This window comes from Hippopotamus amphibius, chromosome 9 (genome assembly GCF_030028045.1).
Source record: "Hippopotamus amphibius kiboko isolate mHipAmp2 chromosome 9, mHipAmp2.hap2, whole genome shotgun sequence".
Lineage (NCBI taxonomy): Eukaryota > Metazoa > Chordata > Mammalia > Artiodactyla > Hippopotamidae > Hippopotamus > Hippopotamus amphibius.
This window is the reverse complement of record NC_080194.1, coordinates 24,989,728-25,008,385: the sequence shown is the minus strand read 5'-3', so window position 1 is coordinate 25,008,385 and position 18,658 is coordinate 24,989,728. Positions and strand designations below refer to the sequence as shown.

The 18,658-nt window shown below is 44.5% G+C and overlaps 1 protein-coding gene across 3 annotated transcripts in view; it reads left to right on the top strand.

Moving 5' to 3' along the window:
• NAV2 (neuron navigator 2) overlaps positions 1–18,658 on the top strand; it is a 389,315-nt gene that overhangs the window by 130,102 nt on the left and 240,555 nt on the right. For all 3 annotated transcript variants that reach the window (XM_057748181.1, XM_057748182.1, XM_057748180.1), the window contains exon 3: positions 7,081–7,133. In XM_057748181.1, the coding sequence (XP_057604164.1) occupies positions 7,081–7,133 (53 nt within the window). The remainder of the gene's footprint in view (positions 1–7,080; positions 7,134–18,658) is intronic.

The window sequence follows — 18,658 nt, the reverse complement described above, 5'->3', positions numbered from 1 at the left end:
CGTGACTTCTTCCCTAGACTGTCTATCAGCCAGTTCAGAACATTTGATCTCAGAGTGTCTTGTGAACACAGATCTCTTGGTGGGGGAAGGGGGGAGCGGGAGGGGCTGGCACTTTCTGACCAGGATGCTAGACTCTTAATCGGCTCTACTCTTTACATCCGAGCTGCATGCTTTCCCCCACACATGTGCCTATAAAAAGAAAATGTAAAAATATATATTTGTATGTATACATGTTTTTAATATATACATATATATGTATGTATGTACACACACACACACATATGTGTGTTGGAGCGGGGGATGTATGTCTCTCTGTTCTAAGATTTTGCCAGAATTGAAGTCCGAGTGACTCCGTCTTGTGCTGGACAAAATTCTAGTGGTTCCAGTTGCTGTTTGGTGGAGAGCTCCTACTCACTCTTTCAAGGTCAATTTCCCTCTGATACCCTTCCTAGCTCCCCCGGGCAGAACTGGAGGGACCCTCCTCTGTCATCCCAGTGACTGCTGTATTGGGCCTGGGGTCTGAGTCATCTTCCTTCCTGGGTTCATAGCATTTAACATGGTACCTGGCGTGCAGTGATGTTTAAGAAAAGTTGAGATTAGGGATGAGAATTTTATTCACTGCAGCCCTTGCTTCCCTAAGCCTGGGTTGGATTGTTTCCAACAGGTGGCCTGGATGTTTCCCCTTATCAGTATTTAGTATTCTTCTGAGCATTCCTCTGAACTATATGTCACACCCTCCTCCTTCCCAGGATTCTGGTGCAACTCTAAGGTTTGGAAGGGACCTTTTAAAAGCTTCAAGCTGATGTGTGAATTGCTTCTATGAAAAGTAGTCAGCAGAGTCTATTGACTGCTTCTGTTATGAGCAACTTACTGCCTCCTCAGCTAGTTCTAATGATGGAGAGTTAGAATTTTTTAAAAGCTCTTCTTTCATTAAGTCAAAATCTGCCTCTCCTTGGTAGTGTCTCCCTACGAGTACTCGTTCTGCCCTCCAGGGCTGCAAAGAGCAAGCTGATCTGAGACAACTAGAGCATCAAAATAATTGAGGACCATTGTGGATTATAACTATGGAATAAAATAGGAATCTACAAATCTGTATTGATAGGTAAATAAATAGATGGTATATCGATGGAGTAGAAGAGAGAACTCAACTGTACAGGAGAATGCTGACTGAGAAATGTAAAAAGAGTTGCAGCTGTGATGGTAAAGATTAATTAAGGCAAGAATCATCAATAGATGCTGAAATCTAGAAGGGAAAGTTTGATGGAGAGCAGGTTATTTGCATGGTCTCAAAGTGGCTCTCTACTGATGGCTTATTAGTTGTAAGGGGAAACATAGTAACCACACAGGAGAATCACACATCATGACCAGGTGATCAAAAGTACATCACTGATGAGGAGCAGCTGGATGTCATGTCCTTCCTGACGTGGTGCCTTAAAAAGAGTGCAGCATGACTTAATGTCGTGTTGCACTCAGGGGTGAAAAACCTGAAACCCATCATGAGGAATCACAGACAAACCCAAATTGTGGAACATTCTATTAAAAAAAAAAAAACTTGCCTGAATTGTTCCAAAATGTTACTGCTGTGAAAGAGAAAAAAAGGCTGAGAAATTGTTCCAGAAGAAAGGAGACTAAAGAGACCTGACAGCTAGATGCACTGCACGATCCTGGACTGGGTCCCATATGGGGAATAAAATGCTATAAAGGACATTTTTCAGTCAATTGATGAAATTAGAATATTGGAATTATAGCAATGTTAAATTTTCTGAATTTTAAAATTGTACCGTGAAATAATATCCTTGCCCTTTGGAAATACACGCTAAGAATGAGGGACCTGATCTATGGAGCCTACAATAAAGTGATTCAGAATAAAAAAAAAAATGGATAGACCTAGAGTCTGTCATACAGAGTGAAGTAAGTCAGAAAGAGAAGACAAATATTGTATGCTAACTCACATATACGGAATCTAAAAATGGTACTGATGAACTCAGTGACAAGACAAGAACAAGGATGCAGATGCAGAGAATGGACTGGAGAACTCGAGGTTTGGGGGAGCGGGAGGTGAAGGGGAAGCTGAGACGAAGTGAGAGAGTAGCATAGACATATATATACTACCAACTGTAAAACAGATAGCCAGTGGGAAGTTGCTGTGTAACAAAGGGAGTTCAACTCGAGGATGGGTGATGCCTTAGAGGACTGGGATGGGGGAGGGTGGGGGGGAGACGAGGGAGGGCGGGCATACGGGGATATGTGTATAAAAACAGGTGATTGAACTTGGTGTACCCCCCAAAAATAATAAATAAATAAATAAAATGAAATAAAATAAAATAAAAAGTGACAATGACAAAAAAAACAAAAAAAAGAAAGAAATTACCATAACCCTCAGATTAAAGCCTTTATATTACAAAGAAAAAAAAAATGTATACCTATGGGGGGAGGGAGAAAATGAGAGTGGATGATGCCATACACACACACACACACACACACACACACACACACACACACACACACACACACACACACACGGAGGAATTCTCTATACTGTTCCTGTAACTTTTCTGTAGATTGGAAGTTATTTCAAAATAGTCGAAAAGAACACACCTTAAATGAAGGTCCATCAAAACTTGCAGGTGGGGAGCTTGGCCTTTGCAGGGACAGCTTCTTCCTAGGCCTGGGAGGGAGGAATGTCATGCATGGTGATTAAGGACCTGTGTGCTGTGGGGCCTGACCCATGATTGGGGAGTTAAGATGCTGGGTTAGGAGGGTGGGGATCTGGGAACGTTCCCTCAGGAAATTTATCTGTAAACCAAGACCTCAGACTTGGAGTTAGCTGGGTGAGGTGGTCAGGGAAGGCTTTCTTGGTGGAGGAAATAGTGTGTGGAAAGGCTGGAGGGTAGAGAGCCAGAGGCTCAACAAGGCAAAATAAGGCAGGGCTACCAGGTACTGGGGCAGTGGATTCTGGGCTTTAACCTAAGGGCCAAAGGCCAGTGGTTGAAAAATCGATGTTCAGGTTGGGGATCTTACTGCCTCCTCAACTAGTGCTAATGATGGAGAATTGGAATCCTTTAAAAGCTAAGATGTGTAACTTGAAGGAAAACCTTAGGTGCTTTTCACCACTGCTCCTACCGAAGTCTTTCCCAAGCCCAGATGGGTCCTAGGATCTCGCCATCTTTATCCATTCATCCTAGGGTTGGTCTTCCCAAATAGTGGGATTATTTGGGGCCCACGCTTATCCGTCGTTGCCTTCTGCACGTTAGGCAGAAAATGGACCTTTTGTTGCTGCCTCTCAGTGCTCTTGCTTTAGTGACCGAGGGTTGGGTGTCTGTGGTCAGCCTCTTATTAGTATGATTATCTTCTCGAGCCATGAGCTGCCCGAAGCCGCCAGTTGCCTGCCAGCCCATCACGGTGCCATGTCCATGAGTTATCAGAAAGGTTTACGAGGCCAGGATAAACAGCATGAATCAAAAGGGAGAGAGACCTCCCTCCTCCTCTTACATTGCTGTCCGTCAGGGAGGATGCCAGAAGGGGTTGGAGTGAGCGAAGGAGAGAAGGGGCGGGAGAAAGGGAGGAAAGAGGAGCGAGAGGGAGGGAGGGAAACAGGATAAACAGAAGAGGGTTGGAGAGAAGGAGGACGCCTAGCCAGAGAGGGAAGATTCCCCTCAGAGGTGACGAGAGCTGATTGCAGCTCATTTTCTACCACCATTTGTGCTGCCTCTGAGCACAACCAGGAAATTCAGACAAACACGCAGGACTCTGTCTTCTTTCTGTTGATGACCTGCTACCGTGGCGTGACCTTGGGTAAGTCATCTGTCTTTCAGTGAGGGCAGCCAGTTTCTCTTTCTGTACATTGGCAGGGCTGCCAGCTGCCCTGCACATGCATAGATACCATGCATAGATGCTTGGGCTGTTGAAATGCTCTGAACCCTTCCGAGGAGATCTTTTGAGGAGTGATGAGCTTGATTCCACTCTTCTTAAAGTGTACTGGTGCTTTTCAGTTACTAACTTTTCACCTTGTGTGAAAACAGGTCACCACGTTAGAGATTGCTGGAATGCATAAACTACCATTGGCACTTCGGGTTGCCAGTTTTAATTACAGTTGAAGATTTTGGGGGACAAATGTCCTTGCTTCTCTGGTTATCTTCTCTGGGGCTGTAGCCAAAGACCCCCTATTCCAAATTAATCAATTCAGCTCTGAAGACAAAGCTCTTCTTCCTTTTTAAAGCAGAGTCAGAGCTGCTATTATGGCTCTAAGTATGTATGACAACCACAGAAATTCTTGAGCATTTAAGTTAAAGGAGAAGTACTTAAATTACAAGAAATTGGAAATGAGGAGGTCCAGACTTTTTGCATGTTTATTAAGCATTTATTTCGAGTTTGGGCTGAGTCATCTAACCAGTCTCTTCCCATGTCTTCTTTAGAGGGTCATAAATAGGCTCCACCCCTTTGGTTTATTTTGAATGTTGTAAAATTATAGGAGCCTAATGATTTCAAGGAGCACCTGACTGTGGTTTATGTGACCGACCATGAAAAGGACTTAGAGGGATAATTAGTCCAAATCCCTTGGTTTCATTTATCCAGAGGTATATAAATAATCTTTAAAATGACTTCTCAGGATCACAGCTATCCATCCGTCACTTTAATGAGCACTAATGAACTGGGTATTGATCAGAATCCAATGACTTATGACTTTGTCCATTGTGAGTATCCAATTGGAAGATACCTTGAGTGGCCTTGATTCTCAGAAGCCATATATTTATTCCTCCAGTGTTGTATATCAAAATCCAAGGTCAGAGTACAAGCCTGCCAGAATTTCCCATGTGTGAAGGAGTGCCGTTTGTCAAGGATCTTTCTTTTTTTCCACCTTCAGTGCATACATTTAAATATACATGCAAGTGAAAGGGCAGCTCCCTCAAAATAGACAGTAAAACTCTGATTCATTGGAATGTTCAGAATACTCCTTAGTTCCCTTAACAAATACATATTGAGTGGCTACTGTGTGTCAGGCACTGTGCTAAGCTCTCGGGTTACGGTAGAAAACAAAGCAGATGAAAATCCTTGTTTTTGTGGAAAGCGCTAGTTTACATGCTAGTGACCCATTCTGGCGAGTTGTATTTTCTGGTGAACTGAAGAATAAATATCCGTGAGTCATGTCATTGGTTGGGCATCTTGTAAGTGCTTTTTAAAGGCTTTGTGGCACCTCTTGGGAGGAGGGAAAAGCAGGTGGAGGAAGCTTCCTAAAATGCCTATCCCAGTGTTCTTAGGAGTTGAGAAAAACTCAGTTGGCTTTTTGCAGACCGAGGTCTTCCCAGGTGGGTCATAAGCCTGAATGTCTATTACTTTGGGCCAGTTCTAAAGAAGGTGTAGATAGGCTGAATGTATACTAACCAGGCTGTGTCTGGTCATAAGATTTTTAAACAATTTCCTGCCACTAGCTTGCTTTCTTTTTACTTCTCTCTCGAGGTAGAAACGCTAGAGAAAACAACAAACCCAATTGAGGTAAAGGGAGCTATATTTAGGTTCAGGTGTTCTCAGACCTTAGTGTCATGGGAAACTGATTCTGTTATCCTTTTCCGACACTTTTCAATGTCCTTTCTTTTCATGGAAGTTTTAGGTGTCATAGTCATTAAAATCTGATTGTGATATATATATATATATATTTAATATATATATAAATATATGTATATATAATGCGATTTTGCAAGCACTTATTGAGCCCTAAGGATACAAGTGTGAAAAACAAAATCTACACGTCTGCATAGGTGGGGGAGGCTAGAAAAGGAGTTATACATTAGGTGGTTCAAAGCAAAATATAGGCAGTTCCAGGGTGCTGGGAGAGCAAAGAGTCCTGAGTGGGCCTTATCCATCTGGGGGTGGGGGCGGGGGGTAAAGGAACATGGGATTGGGGAGGGATCTCATAGAGGCTTCATGAAGGAGGCAAGTCCATAATTCTTTACTGTGAAGTCTTAGCTGGATTTCTGGGCTTAACTCAGATGGAGACATCGAAAAGGAAAATTTTATTTTATATGTCTTTACATACATGATAAGAATACATATTATTGGATTAATGAGTGCTGTCATAGCTAGACCACTCACTGTGTGCTTGGCACTGCGCTAAACATTTTATTGATCATATAATCTTCTCATAGCTCTTGTGGAGTAGGTAGTATTAGCTCCATTTTTATAGATGAGGAAACTGTGGCCCAGAGGGGTTGTGTTATATGGCTAGGATCACACAGCTAAGAAGCTGTAGAGCTGGGCTTCAAACTGGGGTATCTTTGCCTCCAAGCAACTACACATACTGCCTTTCTTACAGCACTGCAGTTGCCAACTCAGATGTCTTAGGCTGTGTCTTACAAGGATTCCTCCACACTTAGGATGAAATAAATTCACCATGGGAAGCTGGGCCTTTCTTCCCTGTTGTTGTTATTTGATTTCCAGCTTATTCAGTACAGGCTGTTTCTACCACTTCTCTAAGTAGGTAGGTAGGTGCTCTTTTGACTTCGATAGTGTGTGTTCCAGATCTAATCTGGACTTCCTATATGACCGTGGATGTGCCATTTTTAGAGTCTCACGTTCTTCCATTGGCCATCACTTTGGGAGCAGAATCAGGACAAACAAAAGCAATCTTAGTATTTCTGGCTAAAGATGGGGTGAGATGCTATCATCTGTGGCTTTTGTCCCCAGGAGCTGAGTTGTGGCTGGATGGATCTGCTCTGAAGCACCCCATCTTTTGTGGGGAAGTTGCAGTTGCCTTTTTAAGAACCTAAAGCACAGTCACAGCTCAGTCCATTTCCCAGTCTCCAAACACTTCCACCATGCCCCATCGCTCCAAGACTGTCGTCAATGCAGTTGTCTCTGCCTTAGATGACGGCGACCTTGCCCCAGCTGTCCCTGGAGGACAGCGGCTCGATGAGTAAGTCCTGAAGCTTGCTAGATGCGTCTCAGTGTTTCACATGCCTGCATTGGTTGGACAGACCCCAGTATGGGCCTTAGGATTTTCTTGGCCTCAAGGGTCCTGAACATCCACTGCTCAAAGTGTCTCTGATGATTATTTATTTTTCTGACTTGTGTTTCTTTTTTCAGCAAATGAGAAGATTGAAGACATCAATGGCTGTCCAAAGAACAGATCTCAAATGGTAAGTGGTACACGGGCAGTGAGTGTTTGTGTTATGTTAGTGAGTCCTGCCTGTAAATGATATTGACCATTTTGAAAACATTCACACCACCGGCTTTACTCTGGGGGATTACATGAATAAACTAACAGCCATTTCCAAATAGCCATTGTTTGCTTCTCTGACATTTGTTGGCATTTACTGAAAAATGGCTGTGATTTTTACGTAGCTCATGAGACAGGGAAAATGAAATATGGTCTTGGCTCTTAGAAACAAGTTATGTAGAACTGGTGCCAACATACCCTTGTTTAGAACTTGGGATGATATAACTCTTGCTTTTTCCTCAAAGGCCCACAGCAGTTTCTGTTTGTGTGCAGTGCTGGGGCACAGATGGAGTGATGGTATCGTACTACCCAGAGATTGGGGTGTGTGGTCAGATTCCCTTTAAAGGTTAGAATGATGTGAAATCAGGAAATGTGAAATGTACAGTCATATCCAGACCATTCACAACATGATCTTGATACGTGACATTCCCTCTGGTGTGATATGCTTACACTATGATAGTATAAGCTTTAAAAAATCTTTTAAAATCAATTCTATTCTTGTTGCATGTCCTGCACATAGTCTTTGAAATTAAAGTTCATGATCACTGTTAAGTTCAGGGACCACTGAATTGTGATACTCTAAGTGCTTAGTATCTCCTTTGAAACACTTTTCAAATGTGAATATTGCCACAAAAGATGTATATTATCAGTCTGTTAAGATGATGCTAATACCTGTTTAAAATATGAAAGTGGCAACTGAAGGACAACCTTTTTTCCTGGACATTAATTTACTTCCAGAAATCTAAAAAAAGGCATACTTTGTTTTTCTAACCTCACCCTGCTCCCTTTGAGTGGACACAATTGGATAGTCTCATTCCAGAATACACTGAAGTGATTGGCATTCCTTTAGTTTCCGATTTAATTTTCTGAGTTGTTTGTTATCCCAATGAGTGGACAGATAGCCTTTTAAGTCAATTTTTTTCTAGGCACACAAAGTTTCTTGTTATAAAGAGGAGTGAGTGTTCCTGGCAGCGCGTGGGGGAGTGTCATTTTTCACTTTAAAGTCTGAAACAAGTTTCTTTTTTTGTGTTGTTCCACTGGAGATTTTGTTCTTGTTTGATCCAGAGAGCAGCCAGTCCTCACATAGGAAAGTCCCCATGCAGACATCTCATGACTGCTTTGACTTTTGGAAAAACTTGTCTGCTATTTTTGCTAGAGCTACTGCAGCTGTCTGGTATATTAATAATTGAGAAAATTTGGAAGATAGAAGACTTAATTTTAGTGCAAGCATTTTACACATGCAGCCATAGCTTCACATGAAAGAGATGTAGTCTTTTCCCCTGGGGTAGAGATGGATGTGTTTGTCCCAGCCCCTTACAACATATCTGTAGAACTGATGTGATTCTTTTATTCTGTTTGGTGCATTTGTATTTTCTGTACCTTCTGTTGGAGTTGTTTGTTGTTAAAGTTTATTTTTAAGCTTATAAAATAACAGCATCACCTTGGATTCTTCTGTGCCAATTTAGTTTAGGTAAATATGTTATGTATAAATGCTACCTAGCACCAATGCAATTTTGTGGTTTCTCTATAACTCCTTCAGCTATGGAAGTATTGGGTTTTTTTCATGGACTGTGTTTTTTGTTTTTTTAAGAACACAGGAATATAAGATCTTAAAATTGTCTGTGATAATTAGTTCCAGCTTAGGGGCGGGGAGGCAGGCAAGGTCTGGTGGTAAAAGTGGTAGAGAATAATAGTTCAGCAGACAGGATGTGAGTCCAGGAAAATGTCAGAACTTCCACCACAGTCATTCCATTCCGTAGGAAATGAAAAAGGCGATGATAAGGACAACGGGGCCATTGTCCTTTCACCTACATCACAAAACAATGACAAATCTGTAAGGCAGAACTCACCTAGGGCATACGGGAAGTGCTGCTTACACATAAGCACAGGTGTTTTTCTGGCTAGCCGGACACCTGTGTGTATGCGTGTGTGAGCATATACAGAGTTAAAGCCTCTCTACTCATGGGCAGTGTCGTCTGGGAATATAGCAAAGCGGATGAGCCACCATTTCTAGATTCCTAGAAGGTTACACTCCCAGTTAGGCTTTACTTAGGGCAGCTGGTCATAAAGACTGGTTGTTGTTGGCTAAATGTTGCCTGTTTGGAGGAGACCAGAAGGGCACATGTACAGAGAGCATCACGTTGGCAAAGGGAAGATGACACACAACGAGAGGAGAAGTGGGGAGTGTACCTGCTCAAAGGGTAGCTGTGACTCCATTGAAAATCATCAGCATAGAGTTAATATATATGCTCACACCAGAAGAAAAGAGAGCATCTTCAGAGGCCTTCAATAATGGAGACAAAAACAATTTTGCTTCAGAGCAGGGGGAATGGGTGCTATTTCAGTTTTCAAGGGGTGGATTATTTCCTTAGCTAATCAGTGGGTGGGCACGAGAGCTTTGATTTTGCAGGTGGGGCACCTCTTCGTCCTCTCATTTCCCCCTCCTCCTGACCCACCAGGCTGCCCGGAGCTCCACTCTCTAACTCCTGCGCTCCAGGCTCTGCTTCAAGTTCTGTTTTTTCCCAGAGGTTGTGGAAGTGAAAGCAGACACCTGTGGCATATGGACTAGAGAATTCCAGGGCCTTGATGCACAAACATTATGGGTGTGGCCCTGTATATTTTAGCCTGTCAGTCAGCACACGGTCACAGAGTGCCAACTGATGCCAGGCACTGGGCTAGGCCAGGTGAATACCCAGGTGAACAAGATGGGATCCCTGCCCTTAGGGAGCTTGGTGATGAGTGGGCAGGAGACCAGAGAACAATTAGAACACTGGAATAGTGTAGCTGCTCCCAGAGACATCTGTGCACGGCACACTGGGGGCCATTCCACTCTGGGGCAAGGGGAGGTTAAGAATGACTTCTCATGGATGAGTCTTTTTTTTTTTTTTTTAATTTTTGGCTGTGTTGGGTCTTTGTTACTATGCGTGGGCAAGTGGGGCTACTCTTGGTTGTGGTGTGCGGGCTTCTCATTGCAGTGGCTTCTCTTGTTGCGGAGCAGGCTTCAGTAGTTGTGGCACATGGGCTCAGAAGTTGTGGCTCACAGGCTCTAGAGTGCAGGCTCAGTAGTTGTGACACATGGGCTTAGGTGCCCCAAGGCATGTGGGATCTTCCCGGGGGCAGGGATTGAACCCAAGTCCCCTACATTGGCAGGGAGACTGGGTGATTCTTAACCACTGCACCACCAGGGAAGTCCCAAGGGGTGCATCTTGAAAGGCAAGAGGGCTCACCACGGGGGATGATGGGTGATTCTGTTTACCTGACGATGTCATGGACCCGGCAGAGGAAGGTTTTGCAACATTTGCTCATGGATCCTACCACGTGCCCTCGGCTGTGTCTGGTGAGACTCTTCTGGCCTCTCCCCAATGTCAGTCCTTTGTCCTCTTGTGTCCGAGGTGAGGGATGGGGCATGGACGAGCCCAGCGTACGACAGACCCCATGGGTAAGGAGGTCTTTTCAGACCTGAGCCAAGTCCTCTGTATTCATTGCCACTCCCCAGGTGATATATCTCAGGGAACAACCCCATTTGACCCTGGAATGAAGTTTTCTGAAGGAAAATACCAGCGGTGATCAACTCCTGTGGATGGAAGCTCAACCATGGGGTGTGAGAAATGGTAGTTAATAATGTTAATATCGGATATGTGTATAAAAACAGATGATTGAACTTGGTGTACCCCCCCAAAAAAAAATAATAATAATGTTAATATCGGCACTCACATGCATGGATGCAGTGCTTTAAGGCCTTGCACACTCATGGGCACACTTGACCCTCCCGACCCTGCTGTGGGCCAGCCTATCACTCCCTACTTCTTTGAAGAGACCTGGGTGCCGCGAGCGGAGGGCCATCCCCAGGGAGAGGCAGAGCCAGGACCTTCAGCATCTCCTGTCACCCTCTCATGGCCCTCGCCAAACAGTTCTGCGTCTCTAGCCGAAATGCAGAGGCACAGTGATGACTTCCCTTTCCTGAGCAAGCCGGGCCTCAGCTTGCGCGGAAGGAGTCCTTTGGTCTTTTTCAGTCTGAGCTAGATGCGTTGGGGGCCAGATCCTCAGAGATGGAGCTGTAGAGACAACATTCCCTCCGCCACCACCCCCACCTCCCAGCCCATCCATTTGGCCCTGAAAAAGGTTTGCGTATGTGCGTCAGAGCTGGTTAAAATGTTTTGTCTGTGTGACATTGCCGTGGCAACCCATGGGGCATCTTTTTGGCTTTCAAGTGGTGTGTTCAGCAGAGTTATGTGTGTGTTTGGAAGGAGAGACATTGCTTGGAGTGCAGCCAGCGGGCGTTGGGGCTGCGACTGCCTTGTGTCTTGAACCCGCTGTGCTCCAAGACACCGGATCACTTTGGAACCTAGAAGGGACGCTGCAGGGGGTGGTTTTCTTTTTTCATCATTATTGTTTTAAGTGGTTTGGCTTTGTGTTGTTGATTCAGAGAGGTGCCTGTCCTTTCAGGCCCTTTGAGGAAAGCCCCGGCCTGTTTTCCTCTCTGGCTGCGGTGTGGGGTCATCTGGGGCCTCCCAGGGCCGCCCGCCTGCCTGCGCACCTTGTCCTGGGCCCTCCGGAGTCCTGCCTTCTTCCTTCAGCCCTTCTAGACCGAGGGCCTGCCTGGCTTGGGAACCAGACAGGCCACCTTCCAGTTCCTTCTCTGCTCGTATGTGGCCTTGAGCTAATTATTTAACCTCTTGAAGCCTGTATTTCCGGTTCTGTGAAATGGGATGGATAATAAATACACACCTCATAAAGTTTTCGTGGGGACTGATGAGGCCGTGAAAGCGATAATAATGGATGGCAGTAATAATAACGAGAATCAACGATAAAGCCAAACAAAGTGTTTGCCGCGTGCCAGGTGCCCTTCTGAGTGCTTTGCAAATATCCTCTTAGGTCATCCGCCCAACAGCCCTTTGTGGTAGGTGACCTCATTAGCCCCGTCCTCCTTAATGAGCACATGGTCAGCACTCAGTCAGCCGGGTTTCTGCAGTCCTGATGATTTGTTTTAGCAGTCATTCGTGTACTGGGGGACATGGAACCCTTGGGGAATCTGAGAAGAGCTACCGGCCCTCTCCTCCCCGGGTCACACATACCCTGGAGTTTTGCAGACGGTCTGAGCAGCTCATGGATCCCCAAGGCCTCTGGGGCTCCAAAGATCCTCAGGTTCGATGCCCCTGCTGCATAGGGCACAGGCCTGCTCCTCATGCTGTCCTTTCAGGGGCCCCTGTGGAAAAGGCCAGCACCTAAGTTCCCCAAACAAGAGGAATTTGCCCTTAGACATAGAAGGACAGGACATTGCTTTTCAAACTTCTGTTCCACGAGCAGAACCCCCTTTTCTTCCAACTAGTATGTGGCACCCCACATGTGAAAGTGATAAAAACTGAATTACTGCTTTACATAGGATGAGGCAGCCCCGGGAGGGCCATCATAGCATCTCCCTTTCATCTGCTCTTCCCTCCCCTTCCCCACTGTCACATTTGCCCCTGAAGCCCCCTTTCAGAAGGCTAGCCCCTAAAAATACACAGTGTGATGAAGCCTAGGGACCCCCTCCCCGGGCATCAGGTTCTAGCTCTGGGTGGCTCCAGCCCATTCTCTGGCCCTCCTAAGTCTCTTCTAGGAAAAGAGACCATTAATCAGGTCAAGTTCACGTCTGACCTCTTGTAGGTTACAAGGCATCAGGGCTAAGAGCATGGACCCTGACGGCCAGCTGCTTGTGACCCGGGGCGTGTTCCGCAGGCTCTCCGGGGACCCGTCTCTGTAACGGGGTTACGAATAGCACCTGCCTCACAGGGTGGTTTTAAGGCATGAGACAATCTATATGATGTGTCTGCAAGCTGCTGGGCACAGTGGAAGCACACAGTCAGTGTTAGCTCTTAATAGGATGAGGTTTTTCCAGATACCTTAGTAGTTGACGAGATAGACATTTCAAGAACGGCCAGCCCACCTTTGGGTGATGGGATTACCGGCATGGCCTTGGGTAATCCACTTGGCCTCTCAGCACTGCACTTCCTCCCTCAGGAAATGTGGGAAGTAACAGCCCTATGAATAGGTGCAATTATTGTTTTTATTTTGTGCATGGAGACTGAGCTTTAAAAGGTTTTTTTGCCTTAGACTACTTGCCTAGGAGGCAGAGTTGGAGCTTGAACCCAAGTCTGTGTATTTTGAGAGCCTGTGATGGTCCCTTCTGCGACAGGTGAAGGCCATAATAAATAGTCTCCACCTCAGCAGTCCCTGTTCTCCTTATTCTCATTTGTGGACACAGTAGAACCAGCTGGGTTTAGCTGGGAGTTAGTGAGAAGGGAGGAGGGTATTTCTGGAGAAGGCCTGACTTGACCTGTTGATGGGAACTCAAGAGCTGAAAAAGGGGCAAGTGGCCCCCAGCAAAAGGCAGCCTCTTGAGAAGCCCAGGAAGAGCCCTGGCGCCAGGTACCTCTGACTGCGTTCTCCACAGAGCCTCCTGGGCCAGGAGAAGGCCGTCTGCAACAAGATCAGGTTTCCAGCCCCAGTGACCTCAAGCCCTCCCAACAGCTGCCAGAAAGCCAGCCACATGCCTGGGGAGTGTCTGAGATCCTTGGGCAGCTGAGTTGCCTCTTCCCCCGGCCCTTGGACCTATTTTTACAAGGCCCTAAGGGCACACACGTTACAAAACCAAGAAGGAATGAAGCAATGTCCATGGGGCCCCTTAGAATTTAAAACAAAGTGGAGAGTCCAGGGCCAAGATGGGCAGGAAGCAACCAGTGCTTCCCATACAAGGGGCAGGTCCAGCGTCCCTGCCTGTGTTGTGGTTGACATTCTCTTTCAAAGATGGCGGCCATCTCCACATCTGTCTCTTACCTCTTTGGTCACCTCTCTGTTCAAAACCATCATTGGCTTTCCCATTTACCTCTCCATACTCTTGAGCATATAACAGAAGGGTCTTCACGGTCTAGTTACTGCCATCTCCTGCCACTTGGCCACTCAAACTCTATACCCTAGCCGTACTGGAACTTGGGGTGCCCAAGGAGGCCCTGTATGCGGGTGCCTTGTATGTTGATGCACGCTGTCCAGTCTGCTGGGAAGACCTGATGATTGTCCCACCTGGGTAATGTAACCTTGAATATTCAGGTTAACCATTAACTCAAGATCATTAGGTGCCTGTTGTTCCTTGTGTCCCCAGGTGTCCTGTGCCTGCATGTCTCATAACCTGTTGTCTGTTGAATTGTCTTCTTGAAGGAGATGCTGTATCTTTCACCTGAGGATCTAAGCGCCTATCACTTAGATAACTAGCAAATAGTAGGTGTTTAGTAAATGTTGGATGGATGGATGGACAGATGGAGAAACCAAAGAGGGAGCTGGCATGGATGTATCCATGGGGCTAGAGGATTATAATATACTGTTATTCTTGTATCATCATCTACCACTGAGCAGTGATTTGAGTGCTGGATGTTCACTTGAAAGTTCTTTATGGGATTTAAGAAATGGATATTTAGCACTATTCTAGAAATATCTTTCCTTCTCTTAATTCTTTTCTTCCTTGGTTTATCCAGAGGATCCAAATAGGACGTTGCAGCTAATTTTGCTTTTACTGAGTTCTTTTATGTTGCTTGAGGTAAGCATTTTTAGGCATCCTTACAGCTACCAGAGATGATTAACACTGATAATAAAAATGAAGATAATTCCTGTTCTAAGAGCTTTACGTGTTTTAACTCACTTTATTCTCATAACAGCCCTATGGGGTGAGAGATATATTTTGTTCATTCCGTTAAAGGGTATGGAGAACTCAGACCCTAATGCCATTTGCTGTGCTCTGCCAGGGCCAAATGCGAGTCATGTTAAAGAACCTCTCATCCTTTTCCCCTCATGCTGTAGAGCCTAGGATTACTGCCTGTGTCCCTGATTCTGTCTGGGTTTTTATATAATAATAATTGCAAATACTTATATACTATGGTGGACCAATGTTTTAGATATTTCATCGGCATTATAACTGGTTTTTTTTTTTCTTCTTTAAGAACTTTTATTGAGATACAATTGACATACAATAAACTGCATATATTTAAAGTGTACAATTCGGAATTTTTTTTTGTTATTAGTAATGTATACATGGCAATCCCAATCTCCCAATTCATCCCCCACTGAACTCCCTCCCCCCCACACCCGCTTTCCCCACTTGGTGTCCATATGTTTGTTCTCTACATCTGTGTCTCTATTTCTGTCAAGGCATTGTTTTTTAATAAGTTTATTTATGTATTTGTTTATTGGCTGTGTTGGGTCTCCTTTTGCTGTGCGTGGGCTTTCTTTAGTTATGGCAAGTGGGGGCTACTCTTCGTTGTGGTGCGCAGGCTTCTCATTGCTGTGGCTTCTCTTGTTGCAGAGCATGGACTCTAGGCATGTGGGCTTCAGTAGTTGCGGCACATGGGCTCAGTAGTTGTGGCTCATGGGCTCTAAAGCGCAGGCTCAATAGTTGTGGTGCACAGGCTTATATAACTGGTTTTATCTTCAAAAAACCCTATGAGATATAGAGCGAAGTAAGCCAGAAAGAGAAAAACAAATACCGTATGCTAATTCATATATATGGAATCTAAAAAAATGGTACTGATGAACCCAGTGACAGGGCAAGAATAAAGATGCAGATATAGAGAATGGACTTGAGGACATGGGGTGGGGGGCAAAGGGGAAGCTGGGATGAAGTGAGAGAGTAGCATTGACATATATACACTACCAAATGTAAAATAGATAGCTGGTGGGAAGTTGCTGCATAACACAGGGAGATCAACTCGATGATTGGTGATGACTTAGAGGGGTGGGATAGGGAGGGTGGGAAGGAGTCACAGGGACGCGGGGATATGGGGATATATGTATAAATACAGCTGGTTCACTTTGTTGTACAGCAAAAACTGGCACAACAGTGTAAAGCAATTATATTCCAATAAAGAGCTAAAAAAAAACCCTTTGAGAGCAGATATCTTTATTATTTCCATTTCACAGATGAGGAAACAGAGACAGAGAGAGGTTTAGTAAGTTTCCTCAGGTCACACAGCTAATAAGTGACAAGCTGGGGTTTGAACCCTGTCTCTTAGAGTCCATTCCCTTAACTGTTACGCTATTCTACATATATGGAAATAGACTGAAGAAGAAAACATGACTGACGTGAAGGTGCAAAAATTACATGTGTAATACTGTCTCCTCATGTAGGTAAGGGCAGAGCTTTGGATGAGGCATTCCATCATGGCAAGGAGATTTGGGATGAAGAAGAATAAGCATGGACTCTGGAGTCAGGCAGACCTGGCCATGAGCCAAGGAATGCAAGCGGCCTCCAAAGCTAAAAAAGACAGTGGGGACAGATTCTCCCCTGGAGCTTCCAGAGTTGATGCAGCCCTGCTGACTCCTTGAGGTTAGCCCACTGAAACTGATTTTGGACTTCTTTTTTCTTTAACATTTCTTTTTTATTTTTTTAAATTTTTTATTGGAGCATAGTTGATCCACTCAGTTATGTATATACATATATCCACCCTTTTTTAAAGTCTTTTCCCATGTAGGCCATCACAGAGTATTGAGGAGAGTTCCCTGTGCTATACAGTAGGTCCTTATTAGTTATCTGTTTTATATATAGCAGGGTGTGATTTTGACCTCCCAGAATGTCTTTTTTTTTTTTGGCCGCACCGCACAGCATGCAGGATCTTAGCTCCCCAACCAGGGATTGAACCCATGCCCACTGCACTGGAAGCCTGGCGTCTTAACCACTGGACTGCCAGGGAAGTCCTTATTTTTTCTCCCAGAGTTTTAAGATAATAAATTTATGGTGTTTTAAGCCACTAAGTTTGTTGTCATTTGTTACAGCAGCAATAGGAAACTAATATGCTCTGGGATTCAAGCAAAGTATCTCTTAACTGTATTAGGAAGCTATTTGGGTTTATAGCAGAGGCTCATTTTGCCACTGTGAGCCTCTTGGTTTCTGAGTTGACTGGAAGTTGCCTTCCTTGATAGAACACTTCGGAATGGAGTTTTGCACATTTGTACATTTACTGCAGGTCATTGCAGGGAAGTGTGGGGAGACAGAGGCCCACATTTAGTTTCCAGCACTGTGACCATATTGTGGGAAGCCTCAGATACTGACCTGTTGTGGGAGTGACAAGTGCTGTTTCATCTATTGCTTAGAAGTGGATACACAGTATTCCTGATGTGAACGTGAACTCATGAGTAGGTACTATGCTCCCCAGCTAATGTGTGTTCCTCTTGTGATTAATATGACCTTTCAGCACACTTCATGAGACTTATATTTTATATGCTAGGTAATCCCATCAAAGCTTTGTAGTACACATAAGCATGTTTTTTATCTTTTAGTTCAATGAAAAGCTCTATATTTCCAGCACCTGGCCTAGTGCTGAGTATGTTGGAAGTGCTCAGCTAATCTTTCTCAGATGAATGAACTAAATAATAAACGGTCCAGTCATCCGGGAGCTTCCCAGAGAGTGGGGCAATGGTACCCATCAAGTTTTCATCTGTGAAATATACTATGCACTTTTAAATGCTATCAAGAAACTTGAGTCGTCCTAAGCCAAGAAATTCTCAAATCTAATATCTTCTTTCTCAATTTTATATTTTAACTTCATTATAAACGTGTATGGAAGTGACACCATGATAAACAGGTTATTTTCATTAATCAGGGAAGTAGTGTTTGGAGGCTTGGCAAAATCTACAGCCATGCTGCTCCTGCTTTAGTGAACAGGAGATTCCCCTGGAGGGCTTGTAAAAACAGTGCTGGGCCCCACCCCCAGAGTTTCTGACGCAGTAGGTCTGGAAAGGAGCTGGAGAATCTGCATTCGTAACAAGCTTTTAGGTAATGCTGATGCTACTCATTTGGTGACTTAGCCAACCTTGTCTTAGAGCCAAGTGAAAAATGGTCTCCCTGGGGATGTGGCTGTGCAAAATGCGTTTAAACATCTGTCAGTTTGCAAAGTTCTTTACATTTTTTAAAAATTAATCTCTCTAAAGGGTCATTTAATTTTAACTAAATTTTTAGGAACACTATGTATTTTTGATTGAGTTACAATTGACATATACCATCACATTCACATCAGGTGTACAAACAGTGATTCAACATTTGTATATGTTGTGAAATGATCAATGATCAGCACAGTAAGGTTTAACTAAATATTTTGAGTGAGCCAGTCAGTTTACTTTTTGGAACGATGAGGATGCCTTAGACATCCTCTTATCTGAGAACGGTGGTAAGTTCTAAGTTGATAGGATCTAAATTGTGCACATGGACATGGTCTTGGGGCTTGCAAAGTGTCTTCTCTACCTCTTCCAGCTCACTTAATAACCTCCGTGACTCTTGGTTTCCTCCATTGAAAGCCCAAGTGATAATCCTTTAGCACGTTATCCTTAACTGCCTGTATGCCACCAGCCATTAGCTTCTTTGGGGGCGGGGTCTCATCTTTCCGTCTGCCCGTACCACCTGGCATCTAGTGGATGCTCAGTGAG